At 41.2% G+C, this 20,945-nt stretch overlaps 1 protein-coding gene across 10 annotated transcripts in view; it reads left to right on the forward strand.

Moving 5' to 3' along the window:
• Positions 1-20,945, forward strand: part of ADAM22 (ADAM metallopeptidase domain 22) — a 128,933-nt gene that overhangs the window by 101,230 nt on the left and 6,758 nt on the right. For 3 of the 10 annotated variants that reach the window (XR_008209090.1, XR_008209091.1, XM_052693613.1), the window contains exons 26-31: positions 1,223-1,240; positions 3,921-4,115; positions 6,295-6,395; positions 6,923-6,989; positions 12,148-12,234; positions 20,271-20,394. Coding sequence is in view for 8 of the 10 variants with exons in the window: in XM_052693613.1 (XP_052549573.1) it covers positions 1,223-1,240; positions 3,921-4,115; positions 6,295-6,395; positions 6,923-6,989; positions 12,148-12,234; positions 20,271-20,394 (592 nt within the window). In the remaining 2 variants the exon portion in view is untranslated. The remainder of the gene's footprint in view (positions 1-1,222; positions 1,241-3,920; positions 4,116-6,294; positions 6,396-6,922; positions 6,990-12,147; positions 12,235-20,270; positions 20,395-20,945) is intronic. The other 7 variants (XM_052693615.1, XM_052693614.1, XM_052693617.1 and 4 more) reach the window with 7 other exon arrangements.

A 20,945-nucleotide genomic window follows, 5' to 3' on the forward strand; every position in this document is an offset into this window, starting at 1 on the left:
AACAAACATTCAAACATCATCTAAATAAATCTAGATTTTATTATATTTGTACAGTATCATTTTTTGTAGTGTTAGCATTTCTCAGAGGATTCTTATATGTATATGTGATTTTGCTTTTGGAGGGTTTGGTCCAGGTTTGAAAGATTTTTTTTTTTTTTCTTCTGTTTTTTTTGCTATTTCTTTTTATTATTGGAAACGGCCAGATTGTAATTTTGCTGCATCTAACTAAGGAAATGCCATATTACAGTCTGATTCATTTACAAGTCTTTCCTAATGACAGAATAAATTTAGAAAGATTTGCCTTCAGACAGTAAAGCCTTAGGTTTCCCTAAACAGATATTTCTCTTCAGTCAGCTTAACCCCAAATCAATTCAAACATATTTTTTTTGTGAGAAAGACCTGCAGTGTGTAAATAAGTTGTGACTTCTTTCCTGATGTAGAACTGTAAGTACTCTGCTCACTGAAGGTCAAAGTGGATTGTTTTAATCTGATTGCTCTTTTTCAGTATTTCTCCTCTTGTGAATTTCTTCTAAAACCAGAAAAATGTAGTTCTTTTGCATACATTACAAAAAGTCAGGTGCTTATTTAGCCACTGGTGTTTGAGTGAGAGTGACTGTCAGAGTCCTTCCTCCGTGCGCTCTTGAGGCAAGTTGCACTGCAGGCAGTGCTGTGGCCAGGACACAGCCCCTTGGTTTGGCATTACAAGTTGGCATGTCCCCTGCCCCAGCATTACTCTGAGGTAGGCTGAGGGCAGCCAGGAATACATAAGGAAAGAGGCTTTTTTTGGAAAAAAAGCTCAGAGGATTAGGATAGTAAAAGGACAGGTTATGCTGCCATGATAGTTCAACGTTGGCTGCTGGAGGTATTTGAAGATTTGAGCTTCTATGTTGAGTACAGCTCCAGAAGTTAAGGGCTGGTTTGGAGGTTAGCCAGAGAGATTCGCTCTTGGAAGTGGAGGGCAAAAGGGCACCATTCATCAGCAGCACCACAGTAAATAGACTTAAAATTGTTATGAAGGGCACTTCCAGGTCAGTGCTGACGTCTTCCGTCAACATGAGTGTTTTTCCTTGTTTATTCTTGTTTATGATGATGTTTATTTCAGAATTGGATTTTGTTGAAAAATTTTGAGCAAAATTTCCATTCTGTATATGTTTTACTGTCTACGTGTACCTGCATACTGATAATGTAAACATATTTCTTTCTCTTCTTTTTTTATGGAAAGAAACTACAGAAGACAGAGGTATGTGATAAAAGTAATGGAATGTATTTCTAGAAAATTCTGAAAATATCTTTTCTTGCTCATTTACATGCTGCAAAGAAAATATAGGGGTGATGAATTATCATATTTTAAGAAATATTTACTTGAGTATATAAAATTAATGTTGATTCTGTACACACTGCTTGAAATCTCAATTTCACTGGACTCATTGGCAAAAGTAATGTTTACTTCTTAGAGCATTTTAGGAAAACAGGAGAGTATTTCCAGTAAAAGGCTGAAAATCTGCTATTAGGGATAAAATTATCCTTGAGATCTGAGGATTGAATAATTAATATTCACACGATATTTAGGAGCCTTCTGAGACAAATTCATTTCCAGTGCTTCTTTGCAATTAATGCAAAGTACTGTGCAATTAAATCAGTGTGTGAAAGGAGAGCCCATTCCCTACAGCCACCCTGCTGATGTATTTGTAACCAAATCATAGCACCACCTTCAGAAGAGGCCTCAGCTTTTACACTTCAAGTTGGTGGCCAGAACTCAAACAGTGATTTGGGGTTCAGCTCCCAGAAGACCACCATCATCTGCTTCACAAACCAATCTGGGAAGGAGATCTGCTGCTTCTCACAGGCCTCTGCAGATGAACCATTTTCTCAAATTCTCCTGTTTTCTGCCCATGTTACCAGCCCCTGATCCAAGCTGTTGCTTTGTATGTTGCTGCTACCTGTTGTGGTTGTTCTCCTCCTCCTCTGCTTGTGTAGTGCTTTCTCTGCCAGACTTAAAATACAAAAAGCAGGAAAACTCTGCAAAGTGCTGGTAGCTTTATGTTGTGCACAACAAGCTCAGAGAGAAGACAGAAACAGTGACTAGAAGAAGTCAAAGCAAGCATTATAGTTGGACTGGCAGGTAGGAAATGTCACCAGGCACAAGGAAGGAAGAATTTGGGAGTTTGGTGGTGCTGAGTGGTGAATGTTGCATCCACAAACACATACATAGCCTTTGAGTTATTCTGTCGTTGGCAGAGGACGGAAGGGACCTCTAAGTATGGGAAGAGACTACCTCCTGTGTATAGCACTGGAATACTAGAGAATCTCATGTTTTTCACATTTCCTAAGGATGTGGTCGGTTTGCAGCTATGTCTGTGGGCATGAACAGAGAGAAACCAGTATAGGTTACAGCTTTTGGAGGTGATGGAGGGATGGAGATACTTCATGAAGAAAATGAAGTTTGTAGAATTATTCTGTGGAACTGTCTATTCTAAATAGAATTATTTTGGATATGTACACAGAGTGCCCCACAAGCGTTAAAAACAGGCATCTACCTCAGTGTCTCTTTTTTAAAAATTATTTATTGTTAGTCCTTAAATAAAGATGAAAACAAGACATTGAGATATTACTTAAAGAAGCATTAATAAAGGAATAGTATTTGATAGTGCTAAGTGAAACAATGAACTAGAAAGTCACAAAAGGAGTGAATTAGCAAGGATTCTGTCAGCTGGGATAAGGTGGATGTATGGGAGCAGCTATTTCTGACCAGGCAGTGAGAGAGCACTTTGCTAGAGGAGCCCTGGGGAGCAGAACTGTGCATACTCTGTCAGTACTGAAAAGGTGTAGTGGCTGAAGAATGGGAACTCAAGAACTGTTAGAGAAATAACATGCAAGTACTGTGGTACATTAGTGATTTCATATTTCAAATACTTCAGGACCATTATAAATTCAAATCCAGAATGAAGAGACACCAGTTCCAGTCTGAGGTTGGACATAATCTAAGGATGAATCAATCTTCTGATAAATGTGCATCTTGATAGGGGAAAACTGAAGCCAAAAATCCTTGGACAGTGCAGGGATAATTGAACTGCTGGTATTATGATGTAGCCAGCTTTCAGATGAGCAATTTTTATTTTCTGGCTTGGTGGAACTGTAACTGGAATATTGAGATTGGAGTTTTTCAGCTGGCAATCAATTTACTGCCTGAACAAAAGTGGCATAACTTGATTGAGAATTCCTAACGCATTGTTTTGTGGACCAAAACCACACCTCTGGCAGTAGAAAAGGATGAACTGTTCTGAAATTTATATGGCATTACTTTTATATGTCTTGGCAGACTGAATCTGTAGTGGTGATCAGTAGTAGCTGAGAAGCTCTGGCGCTGGCATAAATTCCTTTGGACATGAGGATAATCAGTGGACTGGAGATCTTTTTCCTCCTGAAGTTTAAACAACTCGTTGTTGTTATTTTTGAATTCAGTAGCAGTCACAAAAACGGAAAAGAGGGCATCTATCTCAATAATCATCCAGAGGGAAAAACACTCTCACTTTTCCTGAACTCCTCTTTGACTCAGGCTTGCATTCTGCCAGGGGTGCCTTTCACAACCCTCACAATGAGACCTTGAAATGTCTGAGCTTAGGTATCCACCATCCCAAGAACCACCAACTTTAAAAACAGTGATCAGAGTTTATCAGTGAAGTGCTCCTTGCTTTTCCCTCCTAAAACCACATCATTCCCTTTCCTGAACTGTCAGAAATACGCAGAAGTTTTCTCTTGGGTAGTTCAATTACTTCTTATAGATTGAATGTATGTGTTTAACAGGTTTCCTCGAGGGTCGTGATCCTTGTCTCTTTCCTTAAAACTGATATCTGTGTGCATTTGTCTGCGTACTCATGCCTGCCATGTTCTCTGACTCTCCGATGTTTGTTATGCTTCAGACAAATACCCCAGGGAGATTATGTAAAAAAGCCCGGAGAGGCCGACTCTTTCTATAGCGACATGCCTCCTGGAGTCAGCACAAACTCTGCATCTAGTTCTAAGAAGAGGTCTGCTTTTCTGTCGCATTTTCAGATTTCTACCTGTTCCATCACCCATTATTCCATTAGTCAGAACATTTCATTGTTTTGCAGCAGGTTTGATTCTTTCTTCTTTCTTTGTGGAATGTTACGGTTAGCATCCTTTGTGCTTTGATTACTGATTTTTCTCACGTGTCCTGAGCTACTAATTATTACAATTAGGCCAGAATAAACATGTTTTCCAATGGAAACCAAATTTGGGCAGTCCGATTTTCATCATGTTCCTGCTTGGAAATTGCTTTCAAGTAGACTACGGTAATAATTGCTGAATAAAAAAATATTTAAATTAAAAACACTTTTTATCATCTTTATCATGTAATCAAAGAAAAGGAACAATGTCTTGCTTCAATAATAAATGTAAATTCTTTTTATACCTTTATTTATTGGTGTGATTAATTCACTAAGTTGACCTAGACTTCTGAATACTATCCTTGCTGTCTCATAGTAAGGATGATGGTACTTACATTTTATTCCACTTTCACTTACTGAACTAATGTACTAAATGGCTGCCAAGAGTTGTCTTAAAAATGATTCCGCAAAGACTTTCTGTAGTTTGTTGCTTGCTGCTATGAGTAACCAAAGAGGGCATTAGATTTTTCCACTGTTTCACAGATTTCACTTATTCTGTTATTGCTCTGACTATTTACAAAAGAAAGTATTTAAAAATGGAAAATTCATTAAAAAACATTGTGAGTCCTCTATAATTGCTGAGGTCCTGAGGTTATGTTTTAAGTCCCTCTGTAGTCAGAGATGCTTTAATTAAGAAAATCTTCAGCCGGCATTGTAAAACAATTTATAAGAAGCTGTGAATGTCTTTTCAGAGATACACATTCTTGAACCGCTTCATAAGTCAACTGCAATCTCAGTTCTTGTCTCAGTGAGCAGTCAGTAGCTCCGTGTGCAGTTGGCAAAGCCATTCTCTTTGTGCTATTTTTGAAGAAAATAAGGAGAAATATATGGAAGGGGTACATTTGCAGTGCCATGAGGTATATTGGCTTGAAACTATGTGCAATTCCATGCACATTAATTCCATGTGGTCTAATAAATATGTTATTAAGAAAACAGTGGTAGTATGTAATTAATTATTTCCAATTTTTAAATTCAGCTTTTTAGATTTATTTGTTGTTACTTGTTTCCAGGAGCAAAAATTAACTTTAAATGGTACAGTGTTTGTGTTGGAGAATCTTTTCTCGTGTGGGTATTTTGAAAATTTTGAAAAAAGAAGTCTTGGAAAAGCAGATTTTTGTATAGGTTTGTGTAAGCAGGCTTGCATTCCAGCTAAGAAAAATACTTGTTTTAAAATGAATGTCATTCAAGGTGTTTCATCTTTTGTCCTGTATCTTTGTTTCATAGTCCATTTCTTTCATGTATTTTGTTTATTATTTGTTCTGAAAAGCTAATGATTTCTAAGGTCTGTCTGTACTAGAAAGTTTTTTGTTGCCTGCCAGCAGTTCAGATACTTTGTGCTACTGTCAAGTCCAAAAAAGCAAGCCTGAAAAATATTCCATTAACATTGTGCTGGACCTGTCACAATGCTACCATTTCAATGCCCAGGGACTATTTCCTACATTATTTCAAGTGGGCTGTGATTTGCTCTGGATGGAAACGTTGATGGCATCTCTTCACAGGTGTTCACATGACTGAGATATCAGCCTCCTGGGCTTTTCCTTGCTGGAAAAACCTGTGAAGCGTTAGTTAGTATTCACAGGCATTCAAAGATTTAAAAGTATAAATTTATAATAATTCTTGTTGTTGTGAAATAGCAAACAGCAAAGGCAGTACGTAGCAAGCCACTCCTGGACCTGAGGATGCTTAGGAGGAGAAAATGATTACCGAATCTCTCAGTGGATCTGTCAGTTCTCAGATCTTTTATATTTCATATAAGTTTGAATTAATAAAGCATTAATAAAGCCCTGAGCTTACTTCAGTGTGCCTGTGATTAGCTTTATCTTCTGGAAACTGAAGAGCATTTGTCAGATGCCCGCACTGCGTGGAGAACAGAAATGGAAGAACACAAGAGTGTTCAGACTTCTACAATGCACAGAAATACATCTTTTAAGCAAAACTTCTTAAGAAATAAGCCTTCTATTCTGACCAGTTTTGCTAGTGCAGACAGACCTTAGGCTGTGTTATGACACCGACTTTGGCAATGTGGCTGTCTCTGAACAGCTGAGCTAGCATTTGTGTTGAGGATAACACCCGTAACAGTAACTGCATCTGAGCCCTCCTATTCCAGGTCAAATGGATTATCTCATTCCTGGAGTGAAAGGATACCAGACACAAAGCATATTTCAGACATTTGTGAAAATGGGAGGCCTAGGAGTAATTCTTGGCAAGGTAAGTGTGAACCTTTGTACTGGTCACAGTGGAAGCCATTGCTGCTCTCTGAATGCTTAGGTAATCTTAGGAGAGCAGCATGACTCCTTAAAATTCTGCCTATTGTTAACCTGGAGTTAGGATTTAGCAGTGCCCCACACAAGCTTTATCACATAAAAATTGGATCTAATTTCTGCTATTTCTCCAATGTGAGCCAACATGAAAGAGTTCAAGAGGTCCACTCACTTTTGCCAGCTTTCATGATTTTTATTATGCAGTATCTTTTTTTCTTGAAGTTATTTTTTTCAAGTGAATGCTGAAACTAAATAGTTTTCAGCTCTGTACAGTTGCAACAGTAAGTAGTGGAAGATCACCTAAATATCAAGTTTTCCCAGTCTGACGTAATTCAAAAGAGACTGACTTATGGCTTTTAAATGGTCATAGCTAGGGACTTGTTGGGGATGCAAAGAGAATATACAGTTTGGAATGAAATATAGGTTGGTTTCAAGATATTTTACCACCTGTATTTATCCTTTGATTTCTTTCAGGTAATATAGGAGGAAACAGAAAGAAAGTCAGAGGCAAAAGATTTAGGCCACGGTCTAATTCAACTGAGTAAGTCTGAATTTACAACAGCAAAGCCTAAAAGTACAGTTTTCATACTTCTGTTTTGTAGACCAAGACAAAGAGTAATGAAAAGTAGACAGAAGCATTTTTGCCCTGTGGCCCATTCTGATTGCTGACTGATAATGGCTGATCTGGTAATGGTTTGGCTTTCAACCTCTTTTTATGTATTCTTTAACAAGTTATCTATCAATTTTCTTTTTGTGTAGGCATTCTCACAGTCATTCCCATAGCAGTTCCCAATGATGGTGGCAGCCTGCACTATCACTACAGCCCGTTATCTACAGTAAACTGCCATTGCTGAGTGTATCCTGGTTCAGTATTGAATTTCTGATAACTCATTTCCTACCCTTGTCTTCACCTTGGGTTGGACCATTGCAGAGTTAGCGATTCTATCTCTGTGAACCTGCCTGGAGTCTTTAGGGGAGGTATCTTCTCTAAGAGTATCTCATAGTTCATTGTTGTAAGCTAGCAAAAACTGAAAGAGCCAGTCTTGGGTAAGCTATGGCAGTCCTTACCATGTGGCTGATCCACAGACCCCTGCAGCATGACTTATATGGTGTTCTATATTGATGTGGTAGTTACATTTACTGAAGAGCCCATGAATTCACTGCTTCCCACGGGGAAAGAGCCTTTTACTTAATCCCACTGGTTCAGGCTTCTTTCATGACTGAATGGGGAATGGCTGGAAGCATCATCTCTAGGCGTGTCAAGCACTGGCCGGCTTTTCAGCACTTACACTCCACAGAAATGACCCCTCTGTGACCATGACAGCAATGACAGTGCCCTTTCTCGTACCATTAGTACTAACTTTGCACCTGTACCGGCAAGCAGGCTTGATGCCAACCCTGCTGGAACTAGTACTGCTGTCACCTCTCTGAGCCCTGTTTTCTGCGATCTGAGGAGTTAAGTTTGTTCTGAAATTTTTCTTCCACCTGCAATGAACTTTCTTGAATCAAGTAGGCTTAGAAACGTTCACACGGAAGATTCTGTCTTCCAAACTACAGAAATAATAATTTGGTGCACAAAGCAATTATTGCATTACGTGGCCAAAATGGTCACGTGGAACCAGAAATATTAGCCCCCTGCCCTTTAGAGAAGTTTATCAAGTGCCCCTGTGCTCTTGGTTTTAGTGCTGATAAGCCTTTAAAGGCATATTATTTTCCTCGTTTTCTTTTCTCCTTATACGAGCCAGTTTGATAAAAGTGAAATTAATCTGACCAAAACAAGATTGGAAGTTCTTCTTTAGAAGCTTGTCCTGTGCTTTTCTTCATTTTCTAATTGAATTCTCAAGCAAGATTTATAAAAACAACACGGTTAAATTAATTATGTCATTATTCTATTGCTCAGCAGAGTTGCAAACTGGAGCTGGATTTGATCCATAAAAAATAAGACCAGAGCAGCTCTTTTTATCCCAACAAAATTGTGTGGGAAGAACATAGTTTTCAGTGAAAGCCAAAAAAAAGACCTCTAATGGGCATATTTTTTCCTCTGTGCTGCTCAGCTGCTATGCATTTGCTCCAAGATCTTTAGAGTGCAAAATAATTGGGTAGACAGTGTGTGAGTTAGAAATCTTTTACCCAACACCATTGTTTTTTGTTTCTTTTTTTGAAAGTGCTCCTAAATTCCCACCTAATTCTCAGCTGTTCTTGCTTCTCTCTGTGCCTCTCATCCCAGCAGCAGCCCCTGGTGCTACCCCAGCTAGAGATGTAGCACTGCACGTTCTGTCCTGCAGAGACAAGAGGCTCTTTATGATGGGGCCTGTCCTGGATTGCATGAGACTGTCTGAGTCTCCTTGGCAAACCTATCACTTACAGAGTTCTCACTGCACCAACGATGTGCTGTGAGATTCAGTGGGGAACAGAGAGAACTGCCCAAGGCACACAGCAGTCTGGTCAGTGAGATGATGTGCTCTGAGAGAAGGGAAAATTGACAGAGGAAAGTCTAACTGTGGCCAACATATCCATAAAAAATAAATATGTCAGCTGCGTTGAAGATGCCTCAGAATACGTGGTGGTTTTTCCCAAATTTACCTTCTTATCTTCTCTGGGAAACAGAGTAATCTTAAAATCTGTTTTGAAACAGAAAGCCCACCTAAAGCCCTGCAGGTCCAAAGAATACTTACTGAGACAGAAAACAGGGAGGAATGCTGTTTGTCTCTTGTTAGTATCAGAGACAAATGGATCTCCCACTAGAAGAATGCATTCATTTGTGCCATACCTTGTGCAGAATTCTTTTTTTTTTTTAATGTTCAGATGCAGACTGATACACTTGCTTACAAAAGTATCCGACGTATTCATTGGTCTGTAGCAATTGCACATACTGTGCACAGCGTTTTTTGTATACAGCATCAGATAACAGAGAAATGTGCCACTGGTCATTTAAATGACATTCTTTTAAGCACTGAGCAAGGTCTGGGCTGTGCAGCCCTCATGAACAGCACTGACAGAGGGGCTGCATGCGACTGTTCCTGAAATGTGTCCTGGTGACACCTCTGTGCATCTCCTTGTGCACAGCAGATCCATGGCACAGGGCATTGCTGGGAGTATGGCTCTGCAGAGACTGCTAAAGCTCTTTTGGGATGGATTAGATTGTTTCTAGGTGTTTTGAAGCAAAATTCTTCATTAAAGGCAAGTGGTTCAGTTCACACAGAAGCAATGCCAAAAGGCTAAATGTTTGTGCAGCTTTTTCATAAATGGCCTGATAAAACTGATTAGAGGTATCCAAGAAAGACGATGAAAGTTTTTTGAATAAGCTGAATTTTAACTGGGAGCATGTGTTAAAACAGGTCCCAGGAAATGTGTGCTTTGCCAAATAGCAATTCTGCTCTCTGTTAGTTCACACTGCTTTTCCTATAAGCGTTTATCTTCCTCATTGTTGTAACTGATGCAAACGTTTTTGGCTTAGACTCTCTATTATATATTGTGTTTTTGCAGCAGGGTAACCCATGCATCTGAGCCTGGGCTTTCTTTCGCCCACCCAACCCCGTCCCAAGGCATAAGCCCAGAGGGCTCTGACCCCCCCCAAACAGGGAGCCAGAATCACAGGTCAGTCTCACCTGCCCCTGCGCTCTGGGCTGCATTCTACCCCCTACAGTCCCTTTCCCTCAGTATCCCCCAGTGCCACTGCGGCAAGACGCGGTGATGGCTTTGAGGTGCTCCTGCTGCCGCCGTGCTAGCTGGCCTTCCTCCTCCCAGCCCGAGGGTACCAGTGTCCCCAGCCCAGGTCTTTGCACTGTTGCATGTTGTGCTGCAAGCCAAATGGAGCTGTTGGTTGAGCTGTAGGCTTATGTGTAAGAACACCTTGGTTTTCAAGGGAAACTTCTCATTTGAAGGAAATGCAGATTCTGGCCCTCACTAATGATGTGGCCTTGAAGATCAGCCTGAGAGCTTACTAGTGGGATCACATAGTGATCTGTGAGTTACCTGGTTCAACACTTCTGTAACAGGCAGAATGGGGTGGTGAGCAATGGCCAGTGGTACAGCTGGAACAGGGAACCCCGCCACATGGCGGTGCAACCGCTGCATGCTTTGATACCACTCTACACTTGGTTTTCTAATGCAGGGAGCCAGACTGGGAGTGTTTCATGGTTACCAGAAGAACCTTTCAAATGAAAAAATCAAGTCAAAAGTACTGCAGTGATGTCTGTTTTCCAAGAACATATGTAGTCACACATAGTTAATGCTAAAACCCAAACCTATTAGTTCCTGATGACGCTGGTATCAGCCTGTGGCTCCACTTGCAGTTCTCGTGCTGCTCTACCTTTTTTGACATTTTCTTTCCCTAAGAGGCAGAGCTGGAAAGCATGAAGCACTCCTGATTCCTTATCAGTAAGCGAGCTGAGGAAGCTACTTAGAAGCGAGCACTTGTGGCTGAGGGCGAGAACGTTTGGAAAGCTGTGGCTGCGCTTGTGCGGGGTGGGGAGAAGTTCCAGAGCCAAAAAGGAGGCCTAAGCAGTCAGAAAGTGCCGCTGCTTTTGTCTCTGATGTGGTCTGAAATATGGGCAGGTTTAAAGGGCATGGTCTGGCTCCACCAAACCCCACCTGAGCAGTCCCTTCTCAGGCCTGTTCCCATGAGCGAGGTCAATGGAATCCCTTTCGTAAGGATGGTGAGAACTGACCCCAGGTACCAAAACTAACTTAAAAAGATTTTTTTTTTTCCCCTTTCCCTTGGTTACAAGTTATTTCCTGTTTCAGAGTGTGCTAATCTCCATTAAATGAAGGTGGTCGTTACAGATAATTGTGAAACTGTTGCCATTCTTATACAGCAAAACCAGATTTAAATTGGACCAGACAGTTTGCTGCTTCTATGCTGCCCTTCTTTTCTTAATGTTATGAAAAGGGAGAAATTCCCTCAACATGGTACTGGGAGTTAAGAAAAACCAGTCAAAAAAAGTTATCTTCTTTGCTAGTAACATTATTGTCAAATAATTAAACACCATCTTTATTTCTAGTTTTCATGTAGCTAATATGAGTATGTAGCTCAGGCATGTTTTACTAAAACGGGTGGTTTTGGTGTCCAGGTTACTTCTGTAAAATGGGAGATAGCCCTGCAGCCCACCTCCTTGAAAGCTTCTTGTGGTCCTATCACAGGAAACAATAATAAAATCAAATGTTTATTTGCGCATAAATGCAAAAACTGCCACCACATTGGCAAGCAAGTCTAGCCTTTCAACGTATTGAGGCTGAAATTCATTCCTGTAGAAGGGCCAAGCCAAGTTTCCATACTCATTTTGCCATTGTCTTGCAATTTGCTCTAGATGGGTACAAACCTGTGTCTGCAACTGGGCAAAAATGTAGGACTGGAGCCCAAATGCCCCTTCAGCCTTACTTTGAGATCATGAGAGGAGTTGAAAACAGGAGCTTAATGCTGGCCCTCTGTCTAGGAGTGAATTTTGCCCTTAGGAGAGAAAATGAGTGATGTATCCTTTCATAGAATTTCCAGATAAACCAAACATGCCAGTCTTGTCAGGGATTCTCATGCAGTTGTACACATTACCTAGTCCTCACCCTACATCCATACTGATTGATTTGCCATATTCACTTGCATTTTGGGGATGAAGACATCCTTGCTAAGCTTGTGCTGTGTGTTCTCAGATTTTCTATTCTTGTTCTTCTGCTTTCTCTGTTCCTTCCATTGCTTTCTGCAGGTATTTAAACCCATGGTTCAAAAGAGAATATAATGTAGCTAAGTGGGTAGAAGATGTGAATAAAAACACTGAAGGACCATACTTTAGGTATTTTGTAAATTAATTCTATATCTTTTTTAAGAGCTGTTCCAGCATATACAAATATCTTGAGACTCCTACCTTGTATAAATCAATACAAGTTACTGTAGGTGCAAAGGGCCCCTCTTCTTTTGCTGCATTTTGATGTCTGTTTTTGGCTTCATGTGCAATTTACAATTCTTTTACTGAATGTTTTAATGAAGCCATTGAAAAGGGTGTGTGTAGTGCATGCATTCCCACCATCATCTGTAGCTTGTAGTAGCTTTCTCATCATTTTATGCCAAGTAGTGTTTATGGGCATGAGATGTATTTATCACTAATAAGGTGGTATTAACTTAAATAGAATTTAATTTACTGAAGCAAACGTAACACCTTCACTCTACCCACTGTCTTATATAGTGCATACTAAAATTTAAACAAACAAAAAAAAAAAGTAGTGGTATTTTACCCTCACCATACAACGAAATAATTAGCGTTGTGATTGGATAAATGAATGTATGAGAATATACTCTGTGCTCTGCTTATCAAACAACTAATGAATCTGTTACAAGTGAGTGTAGGGTTCTATTCCCCAAATCCCCTGTTTTTGAAAGGAAAACGTGTATTCAATACCTTCCAAGTTAAAGAGAATTCTGCATGAGGCTGGCCTTCATGCTGTACATAATCACAAGTCTGTGTTCCCAGAGATGTAATCCTGCCACTGAGCGAGCAGTCTCCATCAGCTGAAAAAGAAACAGCTAGCATAGAGAAAGGAAGACAATTGTGACAAAGGATGTAAAACACTGTAAGCTATCAAACAGGAGGCTCAAACGAGTTGTAGAGATGCAAAGAATAAAATATGCAATTTTTAGCTGAAACGGTGGATAGTAAGAATGAATAAATAGAAATTTAGTGGTAATTGTGACACAGGAGTGGGGCCTACTAATAGTGCAAAAGGGCAGCAACATTCACTATGTCTGGTGTTTGTTTGGGGGAAAAATGTGATGGGATTGTAGTGCAAGATGTTAATGAAGCACTTTTATTCTCATAGTTACACTGGAAGGTATTAAATAGCAACTTGGGATTTTAGTCACTTTTAGAACTGAAAATCCCTTGAAGTCTGTCAGAGCTTTAAATAGTCATTTTTATGTATCATTTACATTTGCTTTCAAGAGTTGTTAAATTGCAGAGGAAGTAGCAGAGAAGTGTTCCAAAAAGCCATCAGGTCAGATGAGGTGAATTTAAGCCTGCCAGCCCTGAGTATCAATCCCTGATGCACGAGTTCCAGTTTTCAGGGAGGATTTTGTGGCTGTGCTCATCAGCATCAACCAGGTCAGGGTGTTGGTGCCTGGACACTTGAGCAGGTGATTGTGAGCCCAGTGGTGGTGTTAGCAATGAGGTCCAGTTCCAGTGCCTGCAGTTCATGAAGCTCGTTCAAGAATGAAGGAAATTTAGGCACATAACCCAGATAAACCTTAGAAGAGCCTTCAGGACCTCAAGCTGTTTGGTTTTATGGAGCAGTTAAATGCTTAGTTGATCATAAAACCCACATATCTGCACATGGAGCAAAACCTTGATGGGCATTTAGATCAGTACTGATAATGATCAGCATTCACTGGAAGGTGAAACTAGGCAAACTCATGCTAGGAATGAAGTGTTTATGAGCAAGAAGATCTTTTCCTGCGAACGCCCTTTGGATCTGTGCTGTTGAGGCAAGGCAGTCAGCCTCCCGCCATGACCTCACCTCCCTGCTGCCTCCTGGGGTGTTCATAGCTGGAAGCCCTCTGGCTGCAATAGACAAAGACAGTGCAAGACTATAAAGACTGGAAGTTTAAAATATGTCACTTTAATTGATTTAGCTAAACAGGTTCAAATTCCTGGGTGCATACTCCTAATTCGGTTTTCATTTTTTAAAATTGGTATTTGATTTAGTAACCAGGTTAAACTGATGGGAGCATACCCTGGCCCTGAGGGTTTTCCCTGTTGCAGTGAATGATTCACATTTCTAATTGCATTTGAGATAAACCAAACATTTTAGTGTGTGTAGATGAGGATTAAGCTGACCCATGTGAGTTTTTAGGGCTCTGTATCAGCAGAGATGAAACTTAAATTAACAATTTTGCTCCACAGAAACTTACTGATGACTGCCTGCAGCAGTAACTTTAGAAATGGGAGGGAAGCTAGAATAAATTTAGAAACCTGTGTGTCCTAATTAACTGAGGGTAACCGTAGAGAGCTGTTCTGCAGGGATATTATGGAAGGCAAAGGGTCAAATCTCCTGGGATGAGTTGCCATGGGCTTTTGAGAGATTACACCGCATGGTGCTCCCAGAGCTCAGGTGTGATCTTGGTTAAACTGTTGTTGGTAGGAATTTACTGTTCCTTAGAGCTGCATGTCAGAACGTCACACAGTTGGGTTTTGATCTTTGAAATAATTCACACAAAAAAAAAAACAAACAAAAAAACCACAACTAAATTTTGTTTAGAAAACCAGAATGTCAGGCTGAAGTCAAGCTGTCCAGGTGATCTTCATTTTAGGAATCACAGCCTAAGGCTCTCACATCAGATCATCAGCCTGGAGGTATTTTTTGTTCTGAATCTTTGATTCATCTTTTCCTTTAAGGAGCTCTGAAAGGAATACTGCTCTTTTGCTTGTTTCCCTGTAATTTTGTGAATATCTTAATGACTGGTGCTGTTGTAGGTGAACCTGAAGTAGACTTAGGAAAAACCAAAAGCAGTTCCTACAATTCCAAGGAAATCTGCAAATTTTCAGAAAATAGAGACAGAAGGTATCAAAAAAACTTTCTCAATCAGCTTAAAAAAAAAAAAAAAAAAAATCTGTATAAATCTAAAATTGCTTCCCTGATAACTGGTGTCCTAGTTATTAAATTTAAAGAGTTATTAAATTTTTTTGGTCTAATAGGAATCTTCATATAATTACTTTTTATTAATGATAATAATGGTAGATCTGTTGCTAGAAAGCTCCCAGCTGTGAGAGTTTCTTCTGTAGGAAAGGAAGAGCTCGACAAATCTCATTTTCCTGCACTGAGTCTCAGCTAGATGTTAATTTTACGTGCCAGACCATAGCTGTGTAACCCCAGCAATAATCCTGGGTGGGAAACTGCTTCCCACTTTCAGCGTTGTTGCAAGGGGCACGGTTGCTGGCAGTCTGGGGCATCTTAAAAGACACAGGAACTACAACAGTGTCAGAAAATGAACTATCAGAATCCCCAAATGCAGTGCTCATATATACAATTATAGACCACAGAGATGAGAAGGTGTTCTCTCATCTCTTTGCAGGCACTGCCTACTTTTGAATTCTTGCAAATATTTATGGGTAAGTTAATATCTTCAGGAATATTTAAAAATAAAAAGTTGCAATGAAAACATTTATTTAGATGGATTATCTATAAGAGAAATGGTCATCTCAGATCAAAAAGATGTTGGCAATGGGATGTGCAGCTGGAGCAGAGCCTTGCTGCTCTGCTGTTGGTCAGAGACCCTTTCTCTTAGGATTTCATTTCAGTAATTAGGCAGAAGAGTCCATTAAAGAATATGAATGCTAACTTTGAGAGCACAGCTGAGCAATGCTTGGGATGAGGGCTCTAGGCAAAGCCTCCATCTCTCCTGCAGCCAGCCCAGGGCTGAGCCTCTCCTTACCCCTTAGTGTGCTTCTTTCATTGAAGAAGCCTGACGTGTGGCTGTTTCCCAGAAGGAACTGCATTAAAATACTGAAATGCTTCACCACATCAGTGGTTTTAGGAGACTGCAACTTCTTAACATAGGCTAATTTATGTTGCTAACGTTCTACACAGAGCTGCCCTGTGTAAGCAGATGTCAGGTCAGGCTGATGTATTCAAGTTTGAAGTGTTTTCACTGAGCTGACTTTTAAGTGAATTTCATTAAGTTATTTTAGACTATGAAACACAGCTCATCAACAGTTCAGATCTGTCAGGGCCACTGCTTTGAGTTTGGCTGAAATGACACTTGTAGGTTACAAGACATCTAGTTGTATGACCAGGGGACAGCGTACAGCGCCAGGATTTCCCCCATTTAGGATAAGTGAAGGCAGAGCAGGCAGATGTCTGTCTGCCAAGGAGCATGTGCAGGCATCCTGCAGCTCCATAGCGTCTTCTGGACCCCAGCAGTCTCCCCACACGGTTAGTTTCAGCCTGTACAACAGGAAGACTGACACACTGTAGTGGCATCTTGCTTCCTGGTCAGAAATGTAGTCCTTACAACGTGTTAGGTGCATGGCTTCATTCAGGGATGGTGGTGAAACCTGCAGAACTCTGTTGGAGGTTGGGCTGCTTTCATAGTTTCTTGTATAGGGTCAGCTGGAAGCAGTGTTTGGCATGAAAGCTAATGGATGTGATAGCAAGAGAACTGAAAACCCAGTGAAAGCTGAATGGACCCCTCCCTTGACCAAAACCATCAAGTTTTACCTTCCTTTAACCCTGGCATTACCCTCAAGTGTCCCTGAATGCTGTTTCTTCCACCCCATAAATGAGAAAGGTCATTTCTGGCTCTTTCTCATTTAAAGTATATATAAATCTGGGATACACAGCACATACACAATGGCAGGGCAGAACCTGAAGGGTGATCAAGGAACCCGAACTGCATTTGTCACACAGGATCACACATCCTCAGATCTGTGGGCACGCATTTGATGACTACTGATGTGTACTCACAGTCTCCATAGATGAGACAAAAGATGACAAAACCCAACACCTAACTATAGCAGAAACAAGTGTCAAGAGCCTATGTGGAGAGGGCAAAGTTGTTTCTTTAAGTGTGCAACTGCATTCTTGATGTGTTTGTCCTGAAAAGTTTCCGAGGAGGATGCACGCATTGCACATGCAGGCAAGCAGTGACGTGCACATTGATTACATGTGCAGACTGTAGGTGAGCGGGCAGCATGGAGTGGGGCTGAGAGGAAGAAATGGAGGCAGCTACATTGGAGCTTCCAAACCTTCCAAAATGGCAGCATCGTGTTTGCAAGGGGTTTCAGATAATTTTTAAAAGCACTTTCATTTTGGGCAATTTGTTCTTTTTCTTCCTAATCTTTAAAATATTAGTTCCCTACAGCATAGGATAAAATTCCACTACTGCGTCAAGAAGGAGAATTCTTCTCTCTCACCACTGGCATATTGCTCTAAAAGCTGCCAGTTTAAGGTGGTCACCTGGGAGGCCTCTGCTGACTGCAGTGGAAAGCTGTATGTAGCACACATTGGGTGAACTGTAGAATTGCAGAATGGCTTGGATTGGAAGGGACCTTAGAGCCCACCCAGTCCCAACCTCCTGCTGTGGGCAGGGCTGCCCTCCACCAGCTCAGGCTGCCCTGGCCCCATCCAACCCGGCCTTGAATGCTTCCAGAGATGGAGCACTTTAAGTACTGGAAGGCTGCAGTGAGGTCTTCGCAGAGCCTTCTCTTCTCCAGTCTGAACAAACCCAGCTCCCTCAGCCTGTCATCATAGGAGAGGTGCTCCAGGTTTCTTAACATCTTGATGGCTCTCCTCTGGCTCACACAGTGACTCCAGCAGTATGAATCCAGCTGGGCTCTCTGCAGGTGCTTGCTTGTGGACTCTTTCCCAGTAGCTCTGCACACCTTGTGTTCAGTGAGAATCAGGCAGCTGGTATCTGGTTAGCTAATCATAGGTCTATCACAGGTGATTTGTCTGCTTCTACAAACTCATTTCCAATTTCTTCTACAAACTCTCATTCCAATTTCCTTCTCTTTTCTAAGAAATCAAGGCTAGAATTTGCTGCTCGGGTTTGGAGTTACAGTCTAAATTACAGGCTGCTGGGGGTCTCACTCAGAAGACCTGCTCTGCAGGGAAAGATATTCCAAATGCCCCATTCCTGGGAGGAAGTTGCTCCTTCCAGGGTCACCTATTGGTGTTAATGTAGGGGTCAATTGGCTGTGACTTTCCTTGTTGCCACAGCCTACTCTTGTGATGCCAAAATTACCCATAGGAAGAGCCTATGGCAATGCAAGAGACAGTCATGGTGTCTGCACAGATAAACAGCTTTCTCATAGGAATTACCAAGTGAGAGCTAACATGCTTGGTTCTTTGCTTCTAATCTCCAGGTACATCATTAGAACTTTACCCATCAAGATTTTAAATCCTGCTGAAGCTGTTAGGCAAAATCCACAAATGAAGAGATCACTAATAATCTGTAGAATCTACTTGCCTTGTCTTTGTGCCTTCCTTCTCTCCTTATTTTTTTTTGAATTTATATCCATTAATATTATTTTTAGCGATCTTTTTCTGTCCAGATTTGGCACAGATGGAGAACTTGTAGGTCAGTGAGCAGCAGAGCACTGGGCAGGTTACCACTGAGAACCTTTCCCTGGATTTCTTTGAAAATAATCTGTTCTGTTGCTTTGCAGTTGGGTGCCCAGATTTGTGGTGCTGGACAGATGAATTTCCTGTTTTACACAGCAGCACTTATTGAATTTTTTTTTCCTGAAAATGTCCAGTTCATCTTAATGGGTGATCAAAGTGCATGTGTTAAGGACATGCTTTTCAATATTTGAATAATTGTACTGACTCCAAATTTCTAACTGCTGTTCAGAGGCTATGGCGTGAGGCATTAGAGCATCATGAGCCAGACTGGAGAGCTGTCACCATGTAACTTCCATTGACACCTCGTTGCCCATGGCATCAATTGTTATTTGTATGATAGACAAGAGAATGTGCTGTTGTAGGGAGTTGCAGACACAAGGAAACGATGTGGTAGTCTAAATCAAAGGAAGAATTATTTAAAGGTACGAGACAGTTCCAAACACAAAAGATCTTGTCTATAGCCCTCTCTAGTCAGAAGGACCTGATCGTACAGATCCCAGAAGCAGGGCCTTCAGCTGTCGGCCAGGGCTGCTCCCTGGGGCTCCTTGCTGTCCATGGTGTTGGTAGTGATGCTCACCACCGGGGCCTAAAGGTGCTCAGCCCCTGCTATGTGTGTGGGGATTGGAAGTCTGTTTGAGGGGACTGAGGGAGTGCTTCCATTTCAGGGGCACACAGGAAATAGCAGGCAGCAGTGCTCAGGGAGGCTCTGGGAGATGTGCCTGCACTCATGGGAGGCCTCTTTAGAAAAATGCCCTCAGTCTGCAGAACAGAGCAAAAAGCTAAGGGGGGGGGGGGGGGGCTCTCATTTTATTCGAGCTCTGGTTGTTGTTGTTGTTTTTTTCACCTTTTATTCTGCCCAGATTTTGAGCCTAATAGGAACCTCTCAAGTGGGAAAAGTGCAGATTCTCAAATCAGAAGCATTAGAGTTCTTTCTTGGGTATAAAATTTCAGTCAATAATGTGCTGCTGCCTTATTGACTTGAAAAGAATGCCTTTCATGTGATTCAAACATTTCCTTGCTCTTGCTTATCCTACTCACCTTGTACAGAAATGCTGATTGCCATTGACTAATCAGTCCATTTTTGTATATTCTCATCAGACTCTTTCTTTGGCTGGAACAATATGCACTGTATGATGCTTGCATGTCCAGTAGTTTGTTATTAGCACTTTGTATATGCCTTTGTTCCTTCACAACTAACAGTTTGGCCTCCAAGTGCATGCGTATGTGTAAATTAATGCATTGTTGTAAGATAATAGATTCATTTGCTATGTTTGTATCAATATAGGAGGTGCACAAGATAAGCTTAATATCTGATAATTGCCATTTAGTCATCCACTGCAGAAAACATTGTTCAGTTTGTATTTATACTATGACTGCTTCACTTTAGGGTTCATAACACTATGTCTTCTAGTTCTGTTAATTTTAAAATGATTAATTACATTAGCATGTAAATCAGTTTAAAGTCATTTTTTTATATGCAATACGATTCTAATAAGTAGGATATCTTGTTTTTTCCTCCAGTGTTCCTGAGAGCTATAAATACCTTTGTTTATAGTCATGAAATCATTAGACTACTGATCAAAGAACTTTGTCCCCCCAATATCAAACTAATAATAGACAACATTTGGCTCTGAACCAAGCCTCAGAGTAATGGCAGTTGCTGTTGCAGTGCTGGGACCTGAAGCCATGACATTTATTTTGTGTTTCAACATCTCAGGACACTGTCTCCTGCAAAGTCCCCATCTTCGTCCACTGGATCTATTGCTTCCAGCAGAAAATACCCTTACCCAATGCCTCCGCTTCCTGATGAGGAGAAGAAAGCAAACAGGCAAAGTGCCAGGGTATGTGTCCCTCTTCACTGCATTTTTGTTGCTGGTGTAATTTACTGGTAGCTCTGCAAAAGTGAGACAGATCTTTGAGAAACAGTGAGAGCAGAGCTGGTGTTTCTTCAGATCTGTAGCTCAAGCAGCTGCTGAAAGCTGAGCCTCTGGCACAGATTAGAGCAGTCCTGGAGCTTGTGTTTATAGACACTTATTTAGGTGGCGTTCACACCTCAAGCCCAGATTTCAGTACTTCTGTTTCAAGCTGAAAGCTTGCCTGGGGCAGCCTCTGGGCTGAGAAGAGCAGTCTGGCTCCTCTCCTTGGCCTTCCAGGGGTCTGAAACAGCCAGAGATGCTCATTTGGGCTGGGGGATGGCTTCCTTCCAGCATGATGGAAAGGTGAATAAGCTGCAGCTGAGCAGGATGCAAGGGGCATGCATCAGGCCCTGGTAGACCTGGAATGGCTCCTCAAGGTGGGCTGAAACTTCTGGAATGAGATTTCCAGGGGCTATTTGAGCGAGCACAACTCCTCTAAAATTTACTTCAGGTGTGTGATAGCTTGTGATGCGATT

This window comes from Tympanuchus pallidicinctus, unplaced genomic scaffold (genome assembly GCF_026119805.1).
Source record: "Tympanuchus pallidicinctus isolate F22 unplaced genomic scaffold, pur_lepc_1.0 scaffold3, whole genome shotgun sequence".
NCBI classification, from domain to species: Eukaryota; Metazoa; Chordata; class Aves; order Galliformes; family Phasianidae; genus Tympanuchus; species Tympanuchus pallidicinctus.